Raw genomic sequence first — 23428 nt, forward strand, 5'->3', positions numbered from 1 at the left:
ATGCTTTGAAGAACTGTTTATTTTCAGATTGCACTGAATGTTGTAGGAAAAGGGGACAATCTGGCATCCTGGGATGGTTGTTTAGATCTTCCGGAACAGAGCATAATTCACAAGGATTGCCAAGATCTGATTGGTAAGTTTGCTAATTACATTTCTATAATGCCTGCTCTCTTCCAGTCATGTAGTTAGCATAATTGCCTTCCCTATTATTTAAATTATGATGGGTGTTTTGGATATGGAAGGTAAAAGCTTAGCACAAAAGAATAATTGGATATCTTTGATGTGCAAGCAGAACTTCATATTTGAATGGAAGATATGAAGGAAGTGCCAGGTATTATCTGTTATGTGATGGGCTGCATAATCCAAACACAATCCAGTGGAAAAAAGGGACTGAGACTGTTCAAACTGCAAATTACCACTTAGCAAAAAGATTGGTCTGTTGCATTTGATAATTTTTATGTAGTGCCCTTTGTGTTTTGAACTTTGACGTGAATTGACAGCTCGTGCCAAAGAGCAACACAGTACTTCTTAGCATCATGATAAAATGTTGTTTCAGAGCTGACTCTCAAGTTCAGTATGCCCATCCACTTAACTATCAATACTACTTTCTACAGCTTTTGAGGGAGAAACAGTCTCCCACTGCACTACTTGTCCTGGCTTACCTCATTCTTGCACCATTGGATATTCAGATGGGGTACCAACTACCACAGTGTGTAATACTTCTGTAACACAGTTGCATGTATTTTGGGGATATTTGTAAAAGAAATGTAAAACAATGAACTCATTTGTGTATCTTAGAGCATGGTGACTTCCTTTGAATTTAAATTACTCTTTTGTCTAGAACTTTTTGTCAACTGTAGTTAGAAAAGACTGCTAAGTTTACTAGAACTGAAAGATGAGAAAGGGGTAAGTGACTGTGGCTTGTGGCTGAGGGCATGGAAAAGTGGGAGGCTGGCTGTGTTTCTGTGAGCTGCACATAGCCTTGTATAGATAATCAATGTTGTCAAGCAGGAAGACGGATTTTGCAGGACCAGAGAGTCCCAGCTATAGAGGTTGCAGGCTGGGAGCAGAGAGCCGATTTGGTGGCAGGCAACCTGGTAAGGCCAGCGGCCAAGAGCAGAGCCAGCCAGCCAGGAGCGGCTGTGCCTGGTAGGTAGGCCCAGGGCACCATGCTAGGTGGGCTGGGGGCCTGGAGGAAAGCCCTGGAGAACCCAGAAGCCTGAACTTTTGTAGGCTGGCAAACTCTCTTGTTTTGGACCACTTGGGTCCCAAGGGTGTCCAACCAGGGAGGTCCATGCTCTTGTGAGAATGAACCTCTCTTCAAGAAAATATCTAAAAAGTATAGTTGAAAAACATGATTAAATTGCAAGTTTAAATAAGTAAATGTAAATCAAGGATTTTGAGTTGTGATTAAAATTAGTGTTTTAAATTAATCCACCCTGAATAAAACTGTTAGTCTGCCAGTTACATCCTTTTTCCAATGCTGCCAGCTGAGCTTTTTGTGTACACCTCCCATCACCTTGAGCTTTAGGAAGGCAGTGACACAGGCTAGTCAAGCCTCCAGCCTTTATGCTTCCTTATTCCAAGGTCTGTATCCATCCCAAGCTCTGTTACTTAACTTGGTATTTGCATTTATAGGCTGGCTATTCTGAATGTAATCTGGTTAAATAGACAGCTGGCTCACTCATTAACCTATATTCTTTCTTCCACTCCAGTTATGTACTCCTCTTTCACTCCTTCCAGACTGCTGGTGACCAGTAATGTTTCTCAGTGAGAGTCCTATCCTGGGTTGTCAGATCAGGTTTCCTCTTGTGGTTCACCAGACAGACTTGCTGTTAAGAGATTCAAACTGTGTTTGTCAATCTGATTTTTCTGCAAGTCTTTCTCCTTTGTCTGCCACTTCCCCTCATTTCACAGTCCTTAGTAGCCAGAGGAGACAGGGTGGAGAAAGGTAGGAGGGGAAACTTTAAACTTTATTGAGCTGCCAAGCATAGCCAGCGCTAATACAACCTAAGAGATACATATTTTGTGTGTGACATTTCTACACTTTTGCCATCAGAAGACATGTTCTGATAGTTAATCTATCCAAGATCCAAATTTGTGTTTTGTATGTAAGTGGATTTTTGAGGCATTGAAGACGTACATTATGGAATAGTCTGTTGAATCAGTCCCTTTTGACTTGTGGAGCTTGGGAGATTGTGCTGAGTGCTCCAAGTTGGAATAAAAGATGGGCATTTAGCACATTTTAAATCTACCTCTTTGTTTCACATAGGCTGGAAAAACCAGTCTTATCTGTTTCCACTTCATTGTGACATTTCAACTTGCTTTGAAAATTTAGTCCAATGACTTTTTCTTAAAACTCATTTTCACATCACTTCAAAAATCTGATTCAAGCTACTTGTATGTACATAAGAACATAAGAATGGCTGTACTGCATCAGACCAAAGGTCCATCTAGCCCAGTAGCCTGTCTGCTGACAGTGGCCAGCACCGGGTTCCCCAGAAAGGGTGGACCGAAGACAGTGATCAAGCGATTTGTCTCCTGCCATCCCTCTCCAGCCTCTGACAAACAAAGGCCAAGGACACCATTTTATCCCCTGGCTAATAGCCTTTTATGGATCTAACCTCCATGAAATTATCTAGCTTCTCTTTAAATTCTGTTATAGTCCTAGCCTTCACAGCCTCCTCTGGCAAGGAGTTCCACAGGGTGACTACAAGCTGTGTGAAGAAGAACTTTCTTTTATTAGTTTTAAACCTGCTACCCGTTAATTTCATTTGGTGTCCTCTAGTTCTTCTATTTAGGGAACTAATAAGTAACTTTTCGTTATTGGCCCTCTCCACACCTCTCATGATTTTATATACCTCTATCATATCCCCCCTCAGTCTCCTCTTTTCTAAACTGAAAAGTCCCAGTCGCTTTAACCTCTCCTCATATGGGACCCGTTCCAAACCCCTAATCATTTTAGTTGCCCTTTTCTGAACCCTTTCCAAGGCCAAAATATCTTTTTTGAGGTGAGGAGACCACATCTGTACACAGTATTCAAGATGTGGGCGTACCATAGTTTTATACAGGGGCAGTAAGATATTCTGTTTCTTATTTTCTATCCCTTTCTATGTGCATTTATAGTTTTGTATATGAATGTAACTACCATATGAAACTATTCCTTACCTGTCTCGGAAGTATTTGTTATATTTTTCTATTTCCAGATCAGCTATCAGTGCCAGAAGAAGAGAAGTCAGTATTACTTTTGGATATTGAATCCATTATTACCTTTTATTGTAAATCACGTAATGTTAAATACAGCTCCTGCCTTGGTTGGATACATCTACTCAAGCCACTGGTGCATCTTCGAATTCCACGCAGTGATTTATACAATTGCTTTTATGCTATCATGAACAAGTATATTCCCAGGTAAAGTGTGTATGTGCGTGCACGTATATATGAGAGAGAGAAAAGAAACAACTGTTGCTGACATTGAATGTGTTAAATTTTTAGAACTAATTTCTTTGAAAAGATACATTAATGGTGAGTTTGGCAAACAATATACAGTAAAACTCCAATTGCCCAGCATCCAGTGGTCCAACACTCCCGATAGTCTGGCACCAACTGGAATCCAGAAGTGCTCCAGCCAGCTGGACAATTGGAGCTGCTCCATGCTGCTTCCCCAAGTCCTCTGCTGCCGCTGCTGAAACTGACCAGTGGTGGATTTGGGGAAGAGGCGCAGAGCAAAGCAGCTGGAGGCTGCCAGGTTGGTCCCGCAGCGCCGCCCGTTACCCCCCCTGCTCAGCGCCCGGCAACACCCCAGCTGCTTTGCTCCGCGCAGCTGCCGCTGCTGAAACTGATGAGTGGCGGACTTGGGGAAGCTATGGGGCAGAGTAGCTGGAGTGCTGCCAGGCGCCAAGCAGGGGGGTAAGAGACAGGGCTGCGGGACCAACCGGGCAGCACCCCAGCTGCTCTGCCTGTGGCTTCCCCAACTCCGCCGCTTGTCAGTTTCAGCAGCAGCAGAGTTGGGGAAGCCGTGGGGCAGGGCAGCTGGGGTGCTGCCGGATTGGTCCCGCAGCGCCGCTCAGGTGAGGGGTGGCGCTGCAGGACCAACTTGGCAGCACCCCAGCTGCTCTGCCCCGCCACTTCTCCAAGTTGCCACTGCCGCTTGCAGCCCCAGCTGGCCTGTCACCGGCAGCTGCGCGGGGCTTCCCCTGCCTCCCTGCAAAACAACAGAGGGTTCTCCCCATGCTGCACCATTCCCCGCCGACCCACCTCTCCTTCCAGAGTACCTCCTGATACTCCAGCATATCCGATAATCCAAAACCCCCTGGGTCCCAAAGGTACCGGATTATCAGAAGTTTACTGTAGTTTTCTGCAGTAACAGAGTAGCATTGTTTGAAGCAAAACTGCCAGATTCTCTCAGATCATTGCAAAATTGGAGATATACATGAACATGTAATTAATCTAAATGCTACATATGTGTTAGATATGATCCCAGAAAATAAATACTGAAGTTTTCATGGTACAGGTCGAATCATTCTGGTCCAGCATGATTTTAGTTAGCTGGATATCCACTTACTGTAGGTTTGGCCAACTTTCCAATGGTCCCATAAAGTTTGTTCACAGCCACCAGTCCTAGCTCTGTGTTTTGTACTGTTATTTAGCTCTAACTTACTTCTAAATGTCCTCTAAGAGCTCAGTAAACAGTGTAGGTGTTGATAATGCCCGTGGGAGGAGCTGCTCCAGCCACCGCTGGTTACCAGTTAAATTGGTAATACTTTCCGATTCCAGTTAGGGTGATATTTACTGGGTAAGCAGGTATCCAGTTAACCTTTCACATACCTATTTAGTATGTGATCTGAAATAGTGATAATCACCATAGAATGCTGGTGGATGATTGATAGTAATCTACAGTATTTCCCATCCTCTTTTGATAATGCTGGCAGGTGTTAGGTTAAGAATTCTTCTACATCTGTTCTCTCATGGCAACATTACTTCTAGTGAGGGATGGAAAACAGATTCCTCTTAAGGTTGTCTACTCCTTTTTCTTTGGCTAGAAAATGATGTCTAAATTAGCATCTCAAACACTTTTTTTCTTTGCTTCATATTGCCTTTTTACCTCTTCAGTGACTGAGGAGGTTAACTATTTGAACTCACTGCTCTTGAGAGGCAGTGAGTTGCATTTCAACTAGACAAGTGACAGGCTACTAGAGGATTGATTGACCTGGTAAGTAGTAAAGAGCAAAGTTATTCAGCAGAGCAGTTTAAGAAAAATCCTACTACATCTAAAATTGAGGTCTTATTTTTGTCATTGTAAACTGAAATTCCGATAAACTAATTTTCTAAATTCTGAAAGATATTTTTAGCCCACTTTGAATATTGGTAGCTGTAAAGTCTGAGTGACTTGAGCTTTTTTTATTAACCATTCAGATGAAAAATAATTTTGATCTTAAATTGTTACGCCAAAAATAAGACAATGGAATGTCTGTCTTCAGTTTGTACCATTACACTGTTAACTGAATTAGAAAGCACAGATTTTAATATCCAAAATAATGCATTTAATTTGTGGAATATTTCACTTAAGTTCTAACACCACGGAACTGCCAACATAAGAGACACTCAAGTTAACTACATTGATTGGGAGAGCTGTGTATTGAATGGGTTTAACTTAGAAAGGTCTATTTTTATTGTCTTGCATACTATGATTTGACTCTATTCTTTTCCTACTAGTTGCTTAATATGAAATGTTTATTCAGATGTACATGGAGATTTTTTTTAATCACTTTAGTCTAATGAAACTGACCAGTTAACAATTGTCTCTGTTTTGTTTGAGGCACACTCCTACCCAAAGAGCTTTTTACAAAAGAATGTTTAAACTTTATTATGATATTTAAATGTGGTGGCTTAAATTGTTTAAAAATCATAGAACACTAGAATTGGAAGGGACCTTGAGAGATGATCAATTCCATGGCAGGACCCAGTGCCATTCTAGAACATCCCTGATAGATGTCTTTCTAACCTGCTCTTAAATATCTCCAGTGATGGAGATTCCACAGCCTCCCTAGGCAACTTATTCTAGTACTTAACCATCCTGCCAGTTAGGAAGTTTTTCCTAATGTCCAACTTAAACCTCACTTGCTGCAGTTTAAGCCCATTGCTTCTTGTCCTAGCATCAGAGGCCAAGGAGAACAATTTTCCTCTCTCCTTGTGACACCCTTTTAGGTACCTGAAAATTGTTATCATGTCCCCTCTCAGTCTTCTCCTTTTCAAACTAAAAAGCCCAATTCATTCATCTTCCTTCGTAGGTCATGTTCTCTAGACCAGTGTTTCTCAACCAGTGGTATGCCTAACTTTAGGGGTATGCAAGAGAAGTCTGGGGGGGGGGGGGGAGGGTTTATCAACACAAGTGAAATTTGGCATAAAATGTCCGGGACTGCCCTGCAAAGGATCAGGGAGGGGGCGGTGGCACATGCCTGTCAAATTGAATGTTTGGAGCCGCACGCCTGGATGTTAACAGCCGCTATGCACATGCACCCCAGCACTGGTGGGAAAAGTGTATGGCTGTGGCAGCTCTGGTGAGACCCAAGACAGTTCCAAGTTGGGGGGTGGGTTTGGGCAGGGAAGGGAAAAAAATCACTTCCACGGCTGCGACTCCTAGTTCTTTGCCTCTCTAGCAGCCTCCCTGGGGTGCTCCAGCAGGGAGGGTGGCCGAACCTGGAGATATGCATTACCCCCACCCCCACCAGCAGCTCAGTACAATGCATCCCCATCGCTCCTTCCCCATGGCACTGAAAAGAGGAGCTTAAAAGGCTGTGAAGCTTTGCTCCAAAGGAACCCCGGCATCAGTGGTGTAGTGAGGCGGGGGGGCATTTTCTTCCAGGCGCCATGCTAGGGGAGGCGTCAGAGTGAGGTGGGAGTGCACAGCCCCTCACAGTGAGCCCGGCACTGGTAGGGCTCTTGTGCCCTGCAGACAAGCTGCCGAGGCAGGGCCAGGTGGTGGGCATGGGCACTTCAAATGTAGGATTACCATATATCCGGAGCCTGGATCTGATGCAGGGAAGGGCATTGGGTTAGAGTGAGGAGGGAGGGGCGCTAGGGATACTTAAAAATTTTTTTAAAGGGGTACTGTATAAAAAAAGGTTGAGAAACACTGCTCTAGATCTTTAATCATTCTTGTTGCTCTTCTCTGGACCTTCTCCAATTTCTCCACATCTTTCTTGAAATGTGGTGCCCAGAACTAGACACAACACTCCAATTGAGTCCTAATCAGCACAGAGTAGAGTGGAAGAATGACTTCTTGTGTCTTGCTCACAACACTCCTGTTAATGCATCCTAGAATCATGTTTGCTTTTTTTGCAACAATGTCACACTGTTGGCTCATAATTAGCTTGTGGTCCACTATGACCTCTAGATCCATTTCTGCAGTATTTCTTCAGTATTCCTTCCTAGACAGTTGCTTCCCATTCTGTATGTGTGAAACTCATTGTTCCTTCCTAAGTGGAGTACTTTTCATTTGTCTTTATTAAACTTCAACCTGTTTACCTCAGGCCATTTCTCCAGTTTATCCAGATCATTTTGAATTATGACCTTATCTTCCAAAGCACTTGCAACCCCTCCTAGCTTTGTATCATCTGCAAACTTAATAAGCATAATTTCTATGCCAATATCTAAATTGTTAATGAAGATATTGAACAGAACCAGTCCCAAAACAGTCCCCTGGGGAACCCTACTTGTTATGCCCTTCCAGCAGGATTGTGAACCGTTCATAGCTACTCTCTGACAACAGTTATCCAGCCAGTTATGTACCCACCTTATAGTAGCCCCATCTAAGTTGTACTTGCCTAGTTTATTGATAAGAATATCATACGAGAGACCATATCAAATGCCTTACTAAAGTCTAGGTATACCACGTCCACCACTTCTCCCTTATCCACAAGACTCGTTATCCTATCAGAGAAAGCTATCAGATTGGTTTGACATGTATTTGTTAATTCTCCCCACTATCTTATCTGAGTAAAGGATGACATGTTTCCTCTTAACACACTTGCAGTTCTATTTTCTTTTTAGCTGAGACTTGTCAATATAAGCTGACTCGATTATTAAGGTTTTTTTTTTTCATAAACACTGTCATCCTGCTTGCTTTCTAGGGATTGTTTCCTGAAGGGGAGACCATTTCACCTATTTAGGCTTCTCCTCCAGTACCATGAGCCTGAACTCTGCTCCTTTCTAGACACAAAGAAGATGACACCAGACTCATATGCACTCAACTGGGTAATAAAGTGAAAGTAGGGAAACATAATGAAAAATAAATTTCTGTAGAAACTTTTAATTATATACTGCCAAGCTATGTAATAGTGATACAAAGAAATTTGGAGGTTTTACTTTTTTAATCCCTTCAAAAGTATTTTGAAGTAGAGGAAGAACACAAAGATGTATGTTTTTTAGGATGTCACTTTTATAGCCTCCAGCCTTTCCATTCCAAATAGAAGGTGAGATCTTGTGAACATTAGATTCTTACTGTCGATATAAAACCTAAGCTATTGATACTATGGATTGGAAGTGCTGCTTAATATGTATGCGTAGCAATTTCATGAATCAACTGCAACTTCCAAGAAGTAGTTAAACAGCACACTTCCACACATATTCAGTTGTTTTGCATATCGACATCAGTTCAGAGATTATGGATTACAATAGGGCTGGTCAGTTTACAAATTCAAGTTACTTGTATGTTTTAAATTCCTCCCTCATAGCCCATTGGGGTTCTACATGTGGCCTCCACTGTTGCCCATGCATAGTCATCCGATTCTGCTGGTCATCCTCATAGGGTTTTTTTTTTTCTTACTAGTAATACTAAAATGACATGCATGTAAAACAAGGGCACATAAAGTGAGATGCGTGCTGATTGCATATAGCATTGACTGAGAGAGCTCCTTTCCCTCAGCATCCAATCAAAGCACAACTACAATTCAGTTGGCATACCCTGTAAATTTTAGGTGCACAAGTGCAGTTAGCAAAACTACCACATCCCAAGAGGCCGTCTTGATTATGAAAGTCTTGCAGCCCTCTAAGATGGAGGGCTACTCGTGGTCCACCCACTAGCCTAGGTTGCTCATTGCTAGGTTAGATCAAGCAGGGAAGATGAAGTGTACGCTAGGCCTAATACCCAAATAATTTTTTACAGTAGCCCAAGACTTTGCATCACTGTCTCTTAAAGAATTGGCTTTTCACAGACACACACACACCTTTAATTTAATGTGGTCTGGCACTTGTTTTATAGTCACACATCATATTGATGTCAGTGTGAGTGTATATGAAAAGACTGCAAGATCAAACTCAAATCTGATAACTACTGTTATGTAGTGTAGGAAATCCACAACTTTGTTTGAGACAATTTTCATAAATTATATTTTGCAGGATGAGTCTCTAAAATGCATATGTATTAGAGACACTGGTGGTAAAGCTGTTAAAGATCCTAGTAGTCAGGATGTCTTTTGTATCCTTGGGCTCTACCAAGTTTTTCAAAGGCTCTTCACTTTGCTTCAAGTTAAAGGGATAAGAAGCCAGAAAACTGGGTATAAAATAGCATCTTTTTAATTGGTGCTTTTTGTGCTGCCACCAACTTAATACTAAACTGCAGCAGGTAAAATCTAATATTAATATACACTAGGAATCTAAAATCCTGATTAATCAGTTAACTGGTTAAACATTAGGTTTGCCTAACATTTCACCAGTTAACTAACTAAAGCAGGATCCTGGGCTGGGGACTACTCCAGCCCAAGGGGGTCATCCCCTCAGCCTCAGGCTGGGACTGCTGCCATCTGGATCATCCCATTTGCAGTGGGCCCCAGCTCTTCAAAAACAGACGTTGCTCAGCCAGAGCAGTCCCAGCCTGTGGGTTGCCCACGCTCCCCACGGACAGAGGTTGCTCTGGACATGGAAGCAGCCCCTGCCTGTGAGGTTCCTGGTCCTGCCGGGGACAGAGGCTGCTTAAAACAAAAGCAGCACCTGTCCGTAGCAGGGCCCTTGCCTGTGGCAGCTGCTCTCAAGGTAGCTTTTAAAAGCAGATGAAGTGCTATTGTAAACCATGAGAGTAACAATCCCATCTGGGATACAGTAAGGCTCAGCAAGCCACTAAATCAGCCAAGTACTATGCCTTTTTCAGTTAAATGTCATTACAGGTGTTGTCTGGCATGACAGCAAATTCACAGCTTGTTTTCTTTCATTCACGTTCTATGTAGTGGAAAGGATGCATTTTTTACAGTATATGTGCCCAAAGATTAACTTTTTATGATGATAATAAAACACTCTATTCCTGGTAGATAGATAGATAGTAACTCAACTGTCAGCCTAATGATTTAAAGCTTAAGTGTGTCTAACTGTCACAATAATGTGTGACTTCTTTAACTTAAAAGTCTGTCTCAGCTGAAAAAAGTGGTCATGTAAAAATGGGACCACTTTAATAATAAGTGTACACTATTTCACAATATGTATTCAAAGTCACGTCTGCTTGCTTTACTCACTTGAATAAATACTGTTACTACTTTTTGTTAATTTTAGCCCTGCCGAGCAAATAAAACAATAGGGAACGAATTCTGTTATAGCTTATGCTTCATCAGAATAATTCAGTTAAATTTTAAAACATGTATTGCTGAAGGTACATGAAGCATAAATAAGTCCAGCTTAACTTTCAGATCCTGAGTTTGCGGGCCTGACAGTTAAAAATAAAACAAAACAAAAAACTTCAGCTGTGAAGTGAGCATATATGAGAAGACATGCAGTCTGGATCCATGCTGTGCCACTTTTTCAGGAGTATTGCAGTGGCACCTTAGAGACTAACAACTTTATTATGGCATAAGCTTTCATGTATTTCATCGGATGCATGAAATGAAAGAAAAAGATCGGAAGGCTGTGGATAAGAAGGTGAGAATACCTAACATGGAAAATTACTTATTGTAATGAGCCACTCACAATTTCTGTTCAGACACCACCATTTTGATGGTGTCAAATTTGCCATTCTTGATGTCTGATTTGTAGTTCACCTGAGCATCTACTAACATGATATATGCCAGCAATGCCCCTCTGCCATGTACACTGGACAAACCAGACTGTCTCTAAACAACAGAATAAATGGACACAAATCAGACATCAAGAGTGGAAACACAATCAGTGGGAGAACATTTTAACTTCCTTGGACACACAATTACAGACTTAAAAGTTGCCATCCTCAGGCAAAAAAACCTTCAAAAACAGGCTGCAATGTTAAATTGCTGAGCTAAAATACATATGCGTATGTATTCCACCAGTTCAGTGGAAAAAAATCAGAAAAGGGCAGCTAAAATTGTTAGGGGATTTGGAACAGCTGCCAGATGAGGAGAGATGAAAAAGATTGGGACTTTTCAGCTTAGAAAAGAGGACACTCCTAAAGGGGAATTTTATGTGATGTATAAAATCATGAGTGGTGTGGAGAAAGTAAATAAGGAAAAGTTATTTACTTGTTCCTGTAACACAAAACTAGGGGTCACCAAATGAAATTAATAGGTACCAGGTCTAAAACAAACAAAAGGAAGTATTTCTTCATGCAATGCACAGTCAACCTGTGGAACTCCTTGCCAGAGGATGTTGTAAAGACCAGAATTTTAACAGGGTTCCAAAAAGAACTAGATACATTCATGGAAGATAGGAACATCAATGGCTATTAGCCAGGATGGCTAGGAATGGTGTCCCTAGCCTCTGTTTGTCAGAAGCTGGGAATGGGTGACAGGGGAGGGATCACTTAATGATTACCTGTTCTGTTCGGAGGACAGGATACCGGGCTAGATGGACCTTTGGCCTGACTCGGTATGATTGTTTTTATGCTCAAATGGGTTTGAATAAGAAATGGGAATGGCGCTCTTATTACAATAAGTACTGGTAATTTTCCACTTTAGATATTTTCAACCTCTTATCCACATCCATCCTGATTTGAATTAGTTCTGATGTAACACTCCCATTCTCTGTATCCCTTCTATCTGTTTCTATTTCTTTCCCTTCATGCAACTGACAAAATTAGTTGCAACTCACAAAAGCTTATGCCATAAGGTACCACTAGACACATTGATTTTGCTGAAACAGATTAACATGGCTACCTCTGAAACTTTTTCAGAAGTCCTTGTCAAGGGTAGAATTATCCATTAATGCATAGTTTCACGTGTCTTGAATGTTTTTCTTTTAGCTAGCTTGTCTATCTGTTAGCAGTATTGTAATCCTGCTACAGTTGTTCCTTACTCTTCTCTTTCTCTCTGGCTATTCCCCAACTTTTCAGCTTGGAAGCCTCTTTTCATATTACTGCTCACCAGAAGTCACTCAGGCAATATGGGATGGATACCTACAACAAGCAGATCCATTTTTTATTTATTTCTTAATGTTAATCATCCTTGTCAATGCAAAGTGAGTACATAGTTAATAATGTGAATGTGTTGGTTACACAGTTTTGTCCATAATTGGTGTTTATTTTACTGACTTATTTCATACTTGTGTTTCTACTGTTTTCAGAGATGTTATTTTAGCACAAGAATCAGACAGCAGAGAAGAAATGATAAGTATGTATTGCTCTTGTAATGCTGCTACTAAAATAATCTTCCCCATTTGCCAGTCTGACTCACTCCTGCAGCTAATCCCTTTTCTAGCTATTTCTCTTCATAATGTTCCTGTTTGGCTCCTTCAAATATCTGCGTTGCAACATTGTTTTTTGCCCATATTCCGCTTTCATTTCTCCATCTCCGTTTTTGCATCCTACATGTTCTTTTTGTGCATTTCTCTTTTCTTCTCCCATACTTAGCAGCATGCCTTTCTTCATGTGCTTGAAACAACCACTCTCTATTTATTCTCCAGTCCCCTTACCAGTCTTTCTCTTTAGTCTTTTATGCACCCAGTTTTGTGTGGTGTTCTTTCTCATGTATATTGATGTATATGAATTAAACTGTAGGATCCTTAGGTAGGGATCTCATCCTCCATTATTCGTAATGTTGTGACCTTTTTTTATAAATCAAGTAATGCACAATAAAGTTGCTTGGGTTTTTTGCCACCTTGGCATACAGTGGTGATTTGCAGCCTTTCAGGATGGTGGCCAGATAAGCATCCAATAACTACTCAGAGTTTTCAATGCTTTCCCTAAATCTTCCTGAGCTTCCTCTTTACTAGCTAAAGTATTGGTTACAGATTAAACTTTAAATATAGACACAAATGTACTAAACATGAGCAATCCTGAGTTGAAGCTCAAACACTAGCAAATAATATGCTTGTGAGTGGTGTGTTTCTGAGGTTCAGAAACATTTAAGAGGATAACAGTTACTTTCTGTATTTTTCTGGTTCCATCAGTCTGTAACTAATGAGATTTGACTAGCAGTCTCATCCCATCATTCATCAATACAGGCAGCTTAAGAAGCTACTTCTGTATTAACAAAAGTACTGGTAAATACCACCATGTAGCTTTCAAAACTACTATGTTCATGAATGAAAAGATAAATTAACATGCAGATTAGTTGACACACATTCTTTACTAGAGCACAAAACAAGTAAGTTATATTTTTAGTGTTTGAAAAGACTGCCATGTTTTGTGTATTATTTAATTAATTTATGTATGTTGCATGTTACAGGATCCTTAGAAACTTCCCCTGCTAGTTTGGATATAGAAGATATAGAGGACCTTTTCTCGTTGGCACAATACTATTGTAGTAAAACTCCAGCTTCTTTCAGAAAGGTAATAGCCACGCAGTTGTGGAAATTACTGTATAATTCAGTGATTTTTATGAACACTGAATAACTCAGGCCAAACAGAAAAAGTAATTCCTGCAGGGACCGGTTAGCAATCTTGAATGTAATTTTGATAATGTGAGCAGGAAAAGCTATTGAGATGAAGTCTAAAGAGGGATATAGGGGATAGTCCTGCATTTCCAACTGTCACAAGTTTGGCTTCAGAATGACTGATAACTTGCAACTGGTACTTATTGCTTTTGACTTGCTGCTTGTGTTTTCTTCTGAGTGTAGTATTTAAATGTTTTGGGGTAGACAAGAAATGGGGATTGTCTATCCCAAAACATCATCTTAACACACACATCTGTTTGCTGAGATGAGGAAAAAAATTATATCCCTTTGACACAATAATAGTGATATAGGGTTGTTGAAATTTTATTTTCACAAACTTAATATAAAGGAAGTCTGGCTGTGTTAAAGGTTTTCAGAAGTTTTCTGGTGGAGAAACTCATCTGACCAAGATATGGTTTACTTTTAATTTTAACTTGTCTATAAGGTCCAGTGTACATACGATAGTAATATTGTAGAAATAACAATCTTAGATTGGAGTCTAATTTTAAAAAAAAGTATACTAGCTGCAATTAACGTTCAAGGTATTTTGTGTCTCACTGTAATAGAACAACCACAGTCTCTTTGGCAGCAGCTTGTTGGGACTCAAGGATGACGACACAGACTTGAGTCAAGCTCTTTGTCTAGCAATTTCAGTATCAGAGATTCTTCAAGCAAATCAGCAACAAGGGGTCAGTAATTAGCTGTACTACACAATAGTTTTCTAAAAGGGGAGGAGAAATCTTTCATTTCTTCCTCCTAGCTGTATATTTTCCAGGAGTTGTATATACGAGTTACTGTTTGCTGATTTAGAAATAATTCCATCCCCTTGTAAGTGATCTCCTGGCCCTGTGCAGATCTGCCATGAGGGCAATGATTTTATTCCAAAAGAAAAAAATCAGGCTTTTTATGGGAGATGAGTTTTAGTATAATGTTCACGTAGTTTGATTTCCTGAAATACGGATGAGGGAGGTTAAAAAAAAAAAATTAAAACGCACATACACAATTTCTGTGACAGATCAACTTTTTACCTGTGACTGAAGTTCTGCTACAAAAGAATTCTACCTTTGTGTTAAGAAATGTTACTTTGTACTAATGATCTAAGTATTTCTGTAATAGCTTGTAAGACAAATATACTAGCATACATAGTCTTTACTCTTGAGCTGTGTCTACATTGGCATCCCTTTCCGGAAAAGGGATGCTAATGAGACACTTCGGAATTGCAAATCCGCGGGGGATTTAAATATCCCCCGCGGCATTTGCATGGCTGCCGCTTTTTTCCGGCTCGGGGTTTTTGCCGGAGAAAAGCGCCAGTGTAGACGCGATTCTCCAGAAAATAAGCCCTTTTCTGGAAGATCCCTTATTCCTACTTGAAAGTCCCTTGAAAAGTAGGAATAAGGGATCTTCCGGAAAAGGGCTTATTTTCCGGAGAATCGCGTCTACACTGGCGCTTTTCTCCGGCAAAAACCCCGATCTGGAAAAAAGCGGCAGCCATGTAAATGCAAATGCCGCGGGGGATATTTAAATCCCCCGCGGATTTGCAATTCCGAAGTGTCTCATTAGCATCCCTTTTCCGGAAAGGGATGCCAATGTAGACACAGCCTTGGTATTTTAGTATACTACTCCGAGAATGCTTTCGTTTGATGTAAGCCCAATGTTTTGTCTTTTAAAAAGGCAGGTACCTTTCTAAAACAGCTTTCTGACCTCAGTTCAACAAATCATTGAATGTATGCTTATGTCTACCCTTCGAGGCTACATCTACACTGGCCAGTCTTGTGGAAGAACATATGCAAATGAGCTGCCATTTTTGTGCAAGGGGTTTTTGTGCAAGAAGGAGCAGTCTACACTGCTCCTTCTTGGGCAAAAACCCCCCCATGTGCAAGAGTCGTTCTGCTGCTTATTTTCAGGCAGAATGGTTCTTGCGCAAGAGGGGGGTTTTGTGCAATAAGGAGTAGTGTAAACTATTCCTTCTTGTGCAAAAGCCCCTTGTGCAAAAATGGTGGGTCATTAAGTATGCAAATGATGTGTGGCGATATTCATTGCCGCCACTCATTTGCATATGTCCTTGTGCAAGACTGGCCAGTGTAGATGTAGCCTTAGAGTTAAGCACTTAAGCACGTGCTTAGCTTTAATGTTGTGGTGTTTGCCCTTTTGTAGTGGTGTGTGCTGTTAAATAGAACTGCATTTGTCCTATGGATGTAAGGGAGTAGTTGAGTAGACTACTCGCTTGTTCCCTCCCCCTCCACCCCCCCACTTGGTGCCTCTGTAAGAGGCAGTAAGTGGGAGGAAGCACGAGCCAGTGCTGCGGGAAGCCAGCTTAAAAGCTGTGGTGTGATGCAGGGGTATAAGGGAGGCAGAGCCACAGCAGTCCTGGAGGTGGCATGACCTTAGGATTACTTAGTCCTAGCTTGCACTGGCCCCAGAAGCTACTCCTGCTGCAGCTCTGCAATTTAAATGTAGTAGGAGCTGGGTTGCCTGCATGCAACTCCTACTACATTTAAACTTCAGAGTTGCAGCAGGGGTAGCAAGCACCCTCCATCGATCAATCAAGTAGAGTAGACAATGGAAATTGCATCAACTATTTGATTAGCTAATTAATCACAACTTAACATCCCTAGCTTCTTCCTGGTGATTCCATTGTGTATATAACATTTGGTAACCTTTGGAAATGAAAACTGCTCTGTTAATGTAAGATCTCTTTTATTGCTATTCTACTCTAGCCGATGCTCCCACACTGAACATAGTTTTCCGTTAACTAGTACGTTACATCAGGAGACCCTTCTCTGTAGCATAGGAGTTCTTAATAAATGATGATTGCTTCACAAATCCATTGGGATGGTGTAACTTTGCTGGTAATTATTTAAACTTTAAATTTGTAAATTGCAACAGGTAAACTGTTTTTCTTTCAGGAAGCAGTAAGGTTCTTTGTAGTGGATTGTCGTCCTGCAGAGCAATACAATGCTGGGCATTTATCAACAGCATTTCACCTAGACTCGGACTTGGTTAGTATGCTTTTTGTTTTGGATAAAAGTTTTCCTTTAACTTCCTTAGTTAAAACAGAGAGAGAGAGAGAGAGAGAGAACTGTCTGGTTCCACAAACCACTGTTTCTCAAATTCTAGTCAATGGGCACTTGATGCTGATCTTCGATTCGTATTCCTATGTTTCAGAAGTGAACTTTTTCTAAAAGTCCTGTCATTGGATACATGCTCAAGGTTTTTTTTTTTTTTTTTTTTTTAAGTCTCCACCCATTTTTCCATAGATATTGTCCCTTGAAATGTTATATTGGCAAATAGTATTCCTTAAAACTTAGAGTATGTTTTATCTAAAATTAAACGTGTATTTACATTGAGTGCGCTGCTAGTAGCAGTCATCTTGCAGATGCATCGAATCCTTTAACACCAGAATATGAGGTGTAGACCATCCTGACACGTGATCCCAGGAGAAAGCCAACACAAGCAAAATTCTGCTTGATTCTTGGATGAGGAAACTCCAAAGCAAATGCAGGGTGCTAGGGTGGTGGCAATAATTTGTATGTGGTACTAATTTTTCAGTCAGTACTAGAGCATGATCACAGTGTTTTTAGGGGGTACTGTGCTGCTGGGAGATACCGCTGAGTTTGTCCCTTAGTCATTAAAGTTTTGATTACACTATGAGAGAAGGTATTTAGCCAGGGGGTTGGGATTTCAATCTGAGATCCTGTTAACTTATGCCTCTGAAATTTCTGTACAAGTAAATCCTTATATATTTCTTCTTGAATTTGTCTCTGTCATTTCAGTGGTCTTAAACTGACCTGTAGCTCAGTTGTTTTGCCTCAAAGGTGACTACTTTTTGTTGCTCTGTGCAATAAATATGATATATATATCTCTTATTCACTTCACAGAGAAACAAAGTGTGTGTAGGCATCATAAAATGTTCTTTGATCATCTTTTATCATAAACCAGTCTAATCACAAATGTGGGTGACTGGACAACAAAATTGTAGATGAAATTGGGTGTTGTAGTGCAAAATTATGTGCATTGGCCAACAATCCCACCTATACGTACAAAATGATGGGATCCAAATTAGTTATTATCCCTAAAGAAAGATATTTTAAGTCATGGATAGGTCTCTGAAAACACCCACTCAGTATGCAGCAAGAGAGGAAAAAAAAAAAGGTAGGAACCAGTAGGAACAAGATATATAATAAAAGAGGAAAATACCATTATGCTGCTATATGTATCTATTGTATACCCACCGAATACTATGTGTAGTTCTGATCACCCTATCTCAAAAAGGTAGGGCTATCAAGCAATTAAAAATTTAATTGCGCTATTAAAAGTTTAATTGCACGATTAATTGCACGTGCTCCCCTTTGAAACGCTGCCATGGTGTTTCAACAGGGCAGTGCTGCATGCAGCCCAGGATCAGCTGGAGTCTCCAGCTGACCCTGGGCTCCATGCAGCACTCCCCCTTGGAAGCGCTGTGGCGGCATTTCCAAGGGGCAGCGCATTAGGAGCCTGGGCTCAGCTGGGGACTTCAGCTGCACCCCAGCTCCACAATTGCAAAGCCCCTTTGAAGTGCCGCTCTAGCGCTTCAAAGGGGCTTTGCAACAGTAGAGCTGGGGATTAGCTGTGGACTCCAGCTGACCCTCAGCTCTGCTTGCGCTGCCCCTTTGAAGTGCTGGAGTGGCACTTCAAAAGGCAGCGCAGCATTAATACCTGCGATTAACGCATTAAAAAATTAAGGTATTAATCACAGGCATTAACGCAGGTCAATTGACAGCCTTACAAAAAATATAAATTAGAATTGAAAAAATACAGAGATGGGCAATAAAAATGATGAGGTATATGGAACAGCTTCCATACAAGGAGAGATTAAAAAGCCAGGGCAAGTTCTCCTTAGAAAAGATGACTGAGTGGGGATATGATAGCAGTTTATACAATTATTACTGGTGTGGAAAAAGTAAATAGGGAAGTGTTTACCCCTTCACATATCACAAGAATCAATTACCCAATGAAATTAATAGGCAGCAGGTTTAAAATGAACATAAGGAAATATTTCTTCCCTCAATGCAAGGTCTACCCATGGAAATTATTGGGATGTTTTGAAGGCCAAAATTATAACTGGGTTCAAAAAAGAATTGGACCTATCTTCCATGAATTTATCTATCTGTGGCTATTAGCCAAAAGGATCCAGGGATGCAATCACGTATTCAAAGTGTTCTTAAACCCCTGACTGCCAGAAGCTGGAACTGGATGGCAGGAGTTTGATCACATAATAATTGCTCTGTTCTGTTCATTCCCTCTGAAGCATCTGGCCCTAGCCACTATAAGAAGACAGGATACTAAATGATTAAATGGGGCCATTATTCTGACCCCCATATAGCGATTCTTATGTTGAGAGAAGTTTTAATGCCCTTCATTTACATCACTCGTTTTCGTGTTTCTGTAATATTGCTGAATCATCAGAAAATGATTACATACTGAATATTTAAATACAATTGTCTTTACAGTTAAGTTATTTTTGCAACTTAACCAATATTAGTACTGGGGGAATTCTGCAATTGTTGTATTTGGAACAATAGTGTAATTGCAGAATTCCTCCATGACTGCAACATTTATACAAACTGAGATTAATTGAAGTAGTTGACTGACTATAATTGCCTGTACTTGAATAAATAAGAAAAGCTGTCCTATAACCATTGAAAACGCACTCAATTCATAAAAATAACCTGTTACTGTTTCAATTCTGTGTGTGATTGGTACACTGTGGAGGATTTACTATAAGAAGCAGTATAATAGCAGTATGTTCACACAATTGTCAATTGAGAATAACAGCTGTTGAGGTAATTTTAATGAGTTTTATTCATGTGTACCAAGTGCAATACTTTCACAGGAGCAGCAAGCATTTGACTTCATGTAACTTATATATGGCTTTAATGATTGGAAGTAGTGTGTTTTCACCCGTAATTGATAATTACAGCATTTGTCTATAAGAAGATCCTCGTTCTAATTTGGGCTGAATGATTAACTTGCAGTGTCACCTTGGGCAAGCTGTTAGATCTATATGCCTCATTACTCAGCCCAGCTAGAAAGCAGAATAAAAACAAGTATTTTTAAACCTGTTGGGCAAGCTGAATGTTCCTGGTGGACTTAATTAAGTCTCCTTTCTTAAGCCTCAGCCCCTTTTGGGGAAAAACAAGTGTTTCACTGAGTTTTGGAAGTCCACTTTTCTTTCCCTTTCCTCCCTTTTTAACAGGTTGCTCGTGTTCTTATCAATAGTTGAGAGGCTAACACAGTTTTAGCTTTTGAACTGTACTGAGAACCCTTTCATCCATCTGGGTATGTTAAATCTGTCAGTTTTGTTTCAGGAGCTCAGAGTTATAAGGCATTACACAACTAGCTCTTCCCTACATTTCTGATTACCTCTTGTCACATCTTCCTCACCCCTCTCTGCTCTTGCAAGCAGAATTCAGGTACCAATATCAAAGCAACTTGGAAATGCCTAAATAGAGGCCGACTTCAATGTCCCATTTGTGTCCTTCTCAAGCTTTTATTTTTTGTGTCACTTTATACATCCTCCCACAGACATGAAGAATCCTCTTGATTCCAACTTGCTACCTTACCTCCTTTTCATTTGAGTCTTCGTATTCCTACTGTGTGAACAAGAATTAAGCTAATACAAATAAAGACTATTCCTTCTGAGAGTTTTTTTCTCAGAAATTATTCTATCTTTGTTATAATATGATCTCTGTGACAGACTGTCTTTAATTTGTGCCTTGTAGAGTGCTGAGCACACACTGGTTAGCAAATAACAAATAAATGTGAAAGCCCTGATGCCTTATTTTATTTTATTTTATTTGCTCTGGTAAGATGGATGCAAAATAGTTAACATTCTGTTGTTTTATTCCATAGATGCTCCAGAACCCATCAGAGTTTGCACAGTCTGTAAAATCCTTGTTAGAAGCACAGAAGCAATCCATTGAGTCTGGCTCCGTAGCTGGTGGGGAGCATCTCTGCTTTATGGGGAGTGGCAGGGAAGAAGAGGACATGTATATGAACATGGTGTTGGCGCACTTTTTGCAGGTACAGTAGGGATATTGGAATTATTATTTGAACAACTAAAGAAGTGTGTTCTTTCATTCATTATCAGTAAAAAGGGACAAAATAGACTTCACACATTAACAACACATGGTTTTGAGTTGTCATTTAATGACAGTCAAAATTATTTCACTTTAACCCAGATCTTGCCTACCTTCAAACAAACTCAGGGTAGAGGACTTTGGCATCAGGAAAAATCTGCAAGGATGCATTTGCCCAGTTCTCTCCATATTATTCTGTGGGGAGCTAAGATTCATTTTTGCCCTTCCCTCATGCTCTTTATTTTCCCCTGGGAAGATGCAGGGATCAGGCTTTCAGATACCTGGGCTGCATCAAAGAGCTAGGGATATAGATACAGAAGTGTTATGCCTCCACCCACTCACTTAGACTTCCAGGATCACTAGCTTAAATGGAACCACATTGTCAGAGTCCCTTATCTACAGCCTGCTTCTAGGCGCCTATAAGGATTAGTCTCATCTCAAGGAGCTTTGGAGGATAGTTCAATGCAGTCTGAAGCTACAGTCTCTTACATGAGCATTCCCATAGAAATCCTCCAAATATATGGCCACCAGTTCTATGATATCACAGTTACCATGGAGCAAGTCTGCAGAGATTCAGATAAGTGCTGCGGGTTTTTATACAATGACATGGTTTGGAATAGCAATTAAGAAATGTAATTCTGTATTGCAACAATGCTGCAGAATGGCTCTTACTGTACCTTCTCCAATTCTCTGTAAAAGCTGTCCATCACAAGATTCACTATGATCATTTATGTTTCATTACATCCTAGCTAAAATTATTGCAATTAACTCAAAGTTAAGTTTCTTTATAATTGTAAACAACATTTGTAATGCCGACTTTTTGCAGTCTTCCCATGAATTCATTCCAAAGTGTTGCTGACGGCATCTTCAGAAATTTAATTCCAAGAGAAATGAAATATTGTCTCCAAAATTATTACAACTTAGCACATATTGATTTTAATTTATTTTGGTGTCTTCAAGGAGTGTCAGATGGAAGACTTTTCCATTATTCTGTTCACTTTGACCATTTTTACTTCCCTTTATACCAGCTCTGCTTTTTGGATTTTTCCTCCACCTCATCCCCCATTGTTGGTGAGTGTGGCTGACTTTTCTGGGCATTCTTTTTTTAATGTAGTTATCAAGTGATTTAGGGCCTTGAAGATGGAATTTACACAAACTGGAATCTAATAAGTATTTTAAAACAAGCTTTTTAAAGCTATGCCTTAGCTAAAAATAAAATAATGTTGGCCTTTATGGAGTCACTTATCCACTTTGGTCATTGTGAAACTATAGATGGTGCATACTGGGGCATTACAGTGAAGAAAAAAGAACTGACTGCAGCTTTGTGATGTGAAGGAAAGTCAAAAAGCAAGCAACAAAAATATGTATCTCCTACTTGCAGCATGCTTCTCTGCAGGGTCAAGGCCAGAGTATCCTAAATAGTAAATATATATGCTTAACTTTACTCCATGAGTAGTCCCATTGGTTTCAATAAGAGCATTCTAATGATTAAAAGTAAGTGTATAAGCTTCTGTTGGAATAAGGCATTAGGCCATAACTCAGTCTCACACATTTGAAAAATAAGACTTGCTTGGTTCAAAGCAACTCCAAATGTATCAAATAAAGTATGCTAAGCATATGTCATTCAGGGCCTAATTTTCTGCCTTACATTTGAAAATTCATCAGTGTCACACATACGATTTCTGATGTTTTTCTTGTTGCAGAAAAACAAAGAATATGTAAGCATTGCCAAAGGAGGATTCATGGGTAAGCTTTTGATTTAATAATATCTTTTTATATTCGCTTTTGGCATGATAAAACTTTGATTTTTTTTAATGTTTTTAATGCAGCTAGGATTAATGCTGTTTTCAGCTATCGGTAGTTGTTTGGGTATCCGTTAAATGGATAATTTTTTCCACTAGCTTTTTGTCGCCTGTTTGAACACTGTGCAATTGTATGTTAGTTGTTAAGTAGGTTTACCATTATTACATCCAGAATTCTGAAATAATCATGAATGAAGCTGCCTTCCCAATGTCTTTATACTCCCTAGTGTTGTGTGCGTGTATAATGTTAAAACAACTACAAAGTTTCTTAATACTTGTTAACAGTGTAACAGTGCTGTAATTCTTCACTATTTTGTTTTCTAAAACATCAGTTACTAGGTTCCTGAAGCTGCAATTTACAATCATGGGCAAAAGTCAATAAGACTGCATGGGCTCGTCTACACTGGCCCCTTTTCCGGAAGGGGCATGTAAATTTCATGAGTCGTAGTAGGGAAATGCGCGGGGGATTTAAATATCCCCCGCGGCATTTAAATAAAAATGTCCGCCGCTTTTTTCTGGCTTTTAAAAAAGCCGGAAAAGAGCGTCTACACTGGCCCCGATCCTCCGGAAAAAGCGCCCTTTTCCGGAGGCTCTTATTCCTACTTCAAAGTAGGAATTCAAAGTAGGAATAAGGAATTCTTATTCAAAGTAGGAATAAGAGCCTCCGGAAAAGGGCGCTTT

The 23428-nt window shown here is 40.2% G+C and overlaps 1 protein-coding gene across 4 annotated transcripts in view; it reads left to right on the forward strand.

The window, feature by feature from the left end:
* The window catches only part of TBC1D23 (TBC1 domain family member 23), a 48365-nt gene that overhangs the window by 10504 nt on the left and 14433 nt on the right, over nt 1–23428 (forward strand). For all 4 annotated transcript variants that reach the window (XM_075914263.1, XM_075914153.1, XM_075914230.1 and 1 more), the window contains 10 exons: nt 28–133; nt 3207–3411; nt 8133–8256; nt 12287–12411; nt 12517–12563; nt 13620–13723; nt 14394–14516; nt 16734–16826; nt 20719–20889; nt 22649–22691. In XM_075914263.1, coding sequence (XP_075770378.1) covers nt 28–133; nt 3207–3411; nt 8133–8256; nt 12287–12411; nt 12517–12563; nt 13620–13723; nt 14394–14516; nt 16734–16826; nt 20719–20889; nt 22649–22691 — 1141 coding nt within the window. The remainder of the gene's footprint in view (nt 1–27; nt 134–3206; nt 3412–8132; nt 8257–12286; nt 12412–12516; nt 12564–13619; nt 13724–14393; nt 14517–16733; nt 16827–20718; nt 20890–22648; nt 22692–23428) is intronic.

Source organism: Pelodiscus sinensis, chromosome 1 (assembly GCF_049634645.1).
Source record: "Pelodiscus sinensis isolate JC-2024 chromosome 1, ASM4963464v1, whole genome shotgun sequence".
Taxonomy (NCBI): Eukaryota; Metazoa; Chordata; order Testudines; family Trionychidae; genus Pelodiscus; species Pelodiscus sinensis.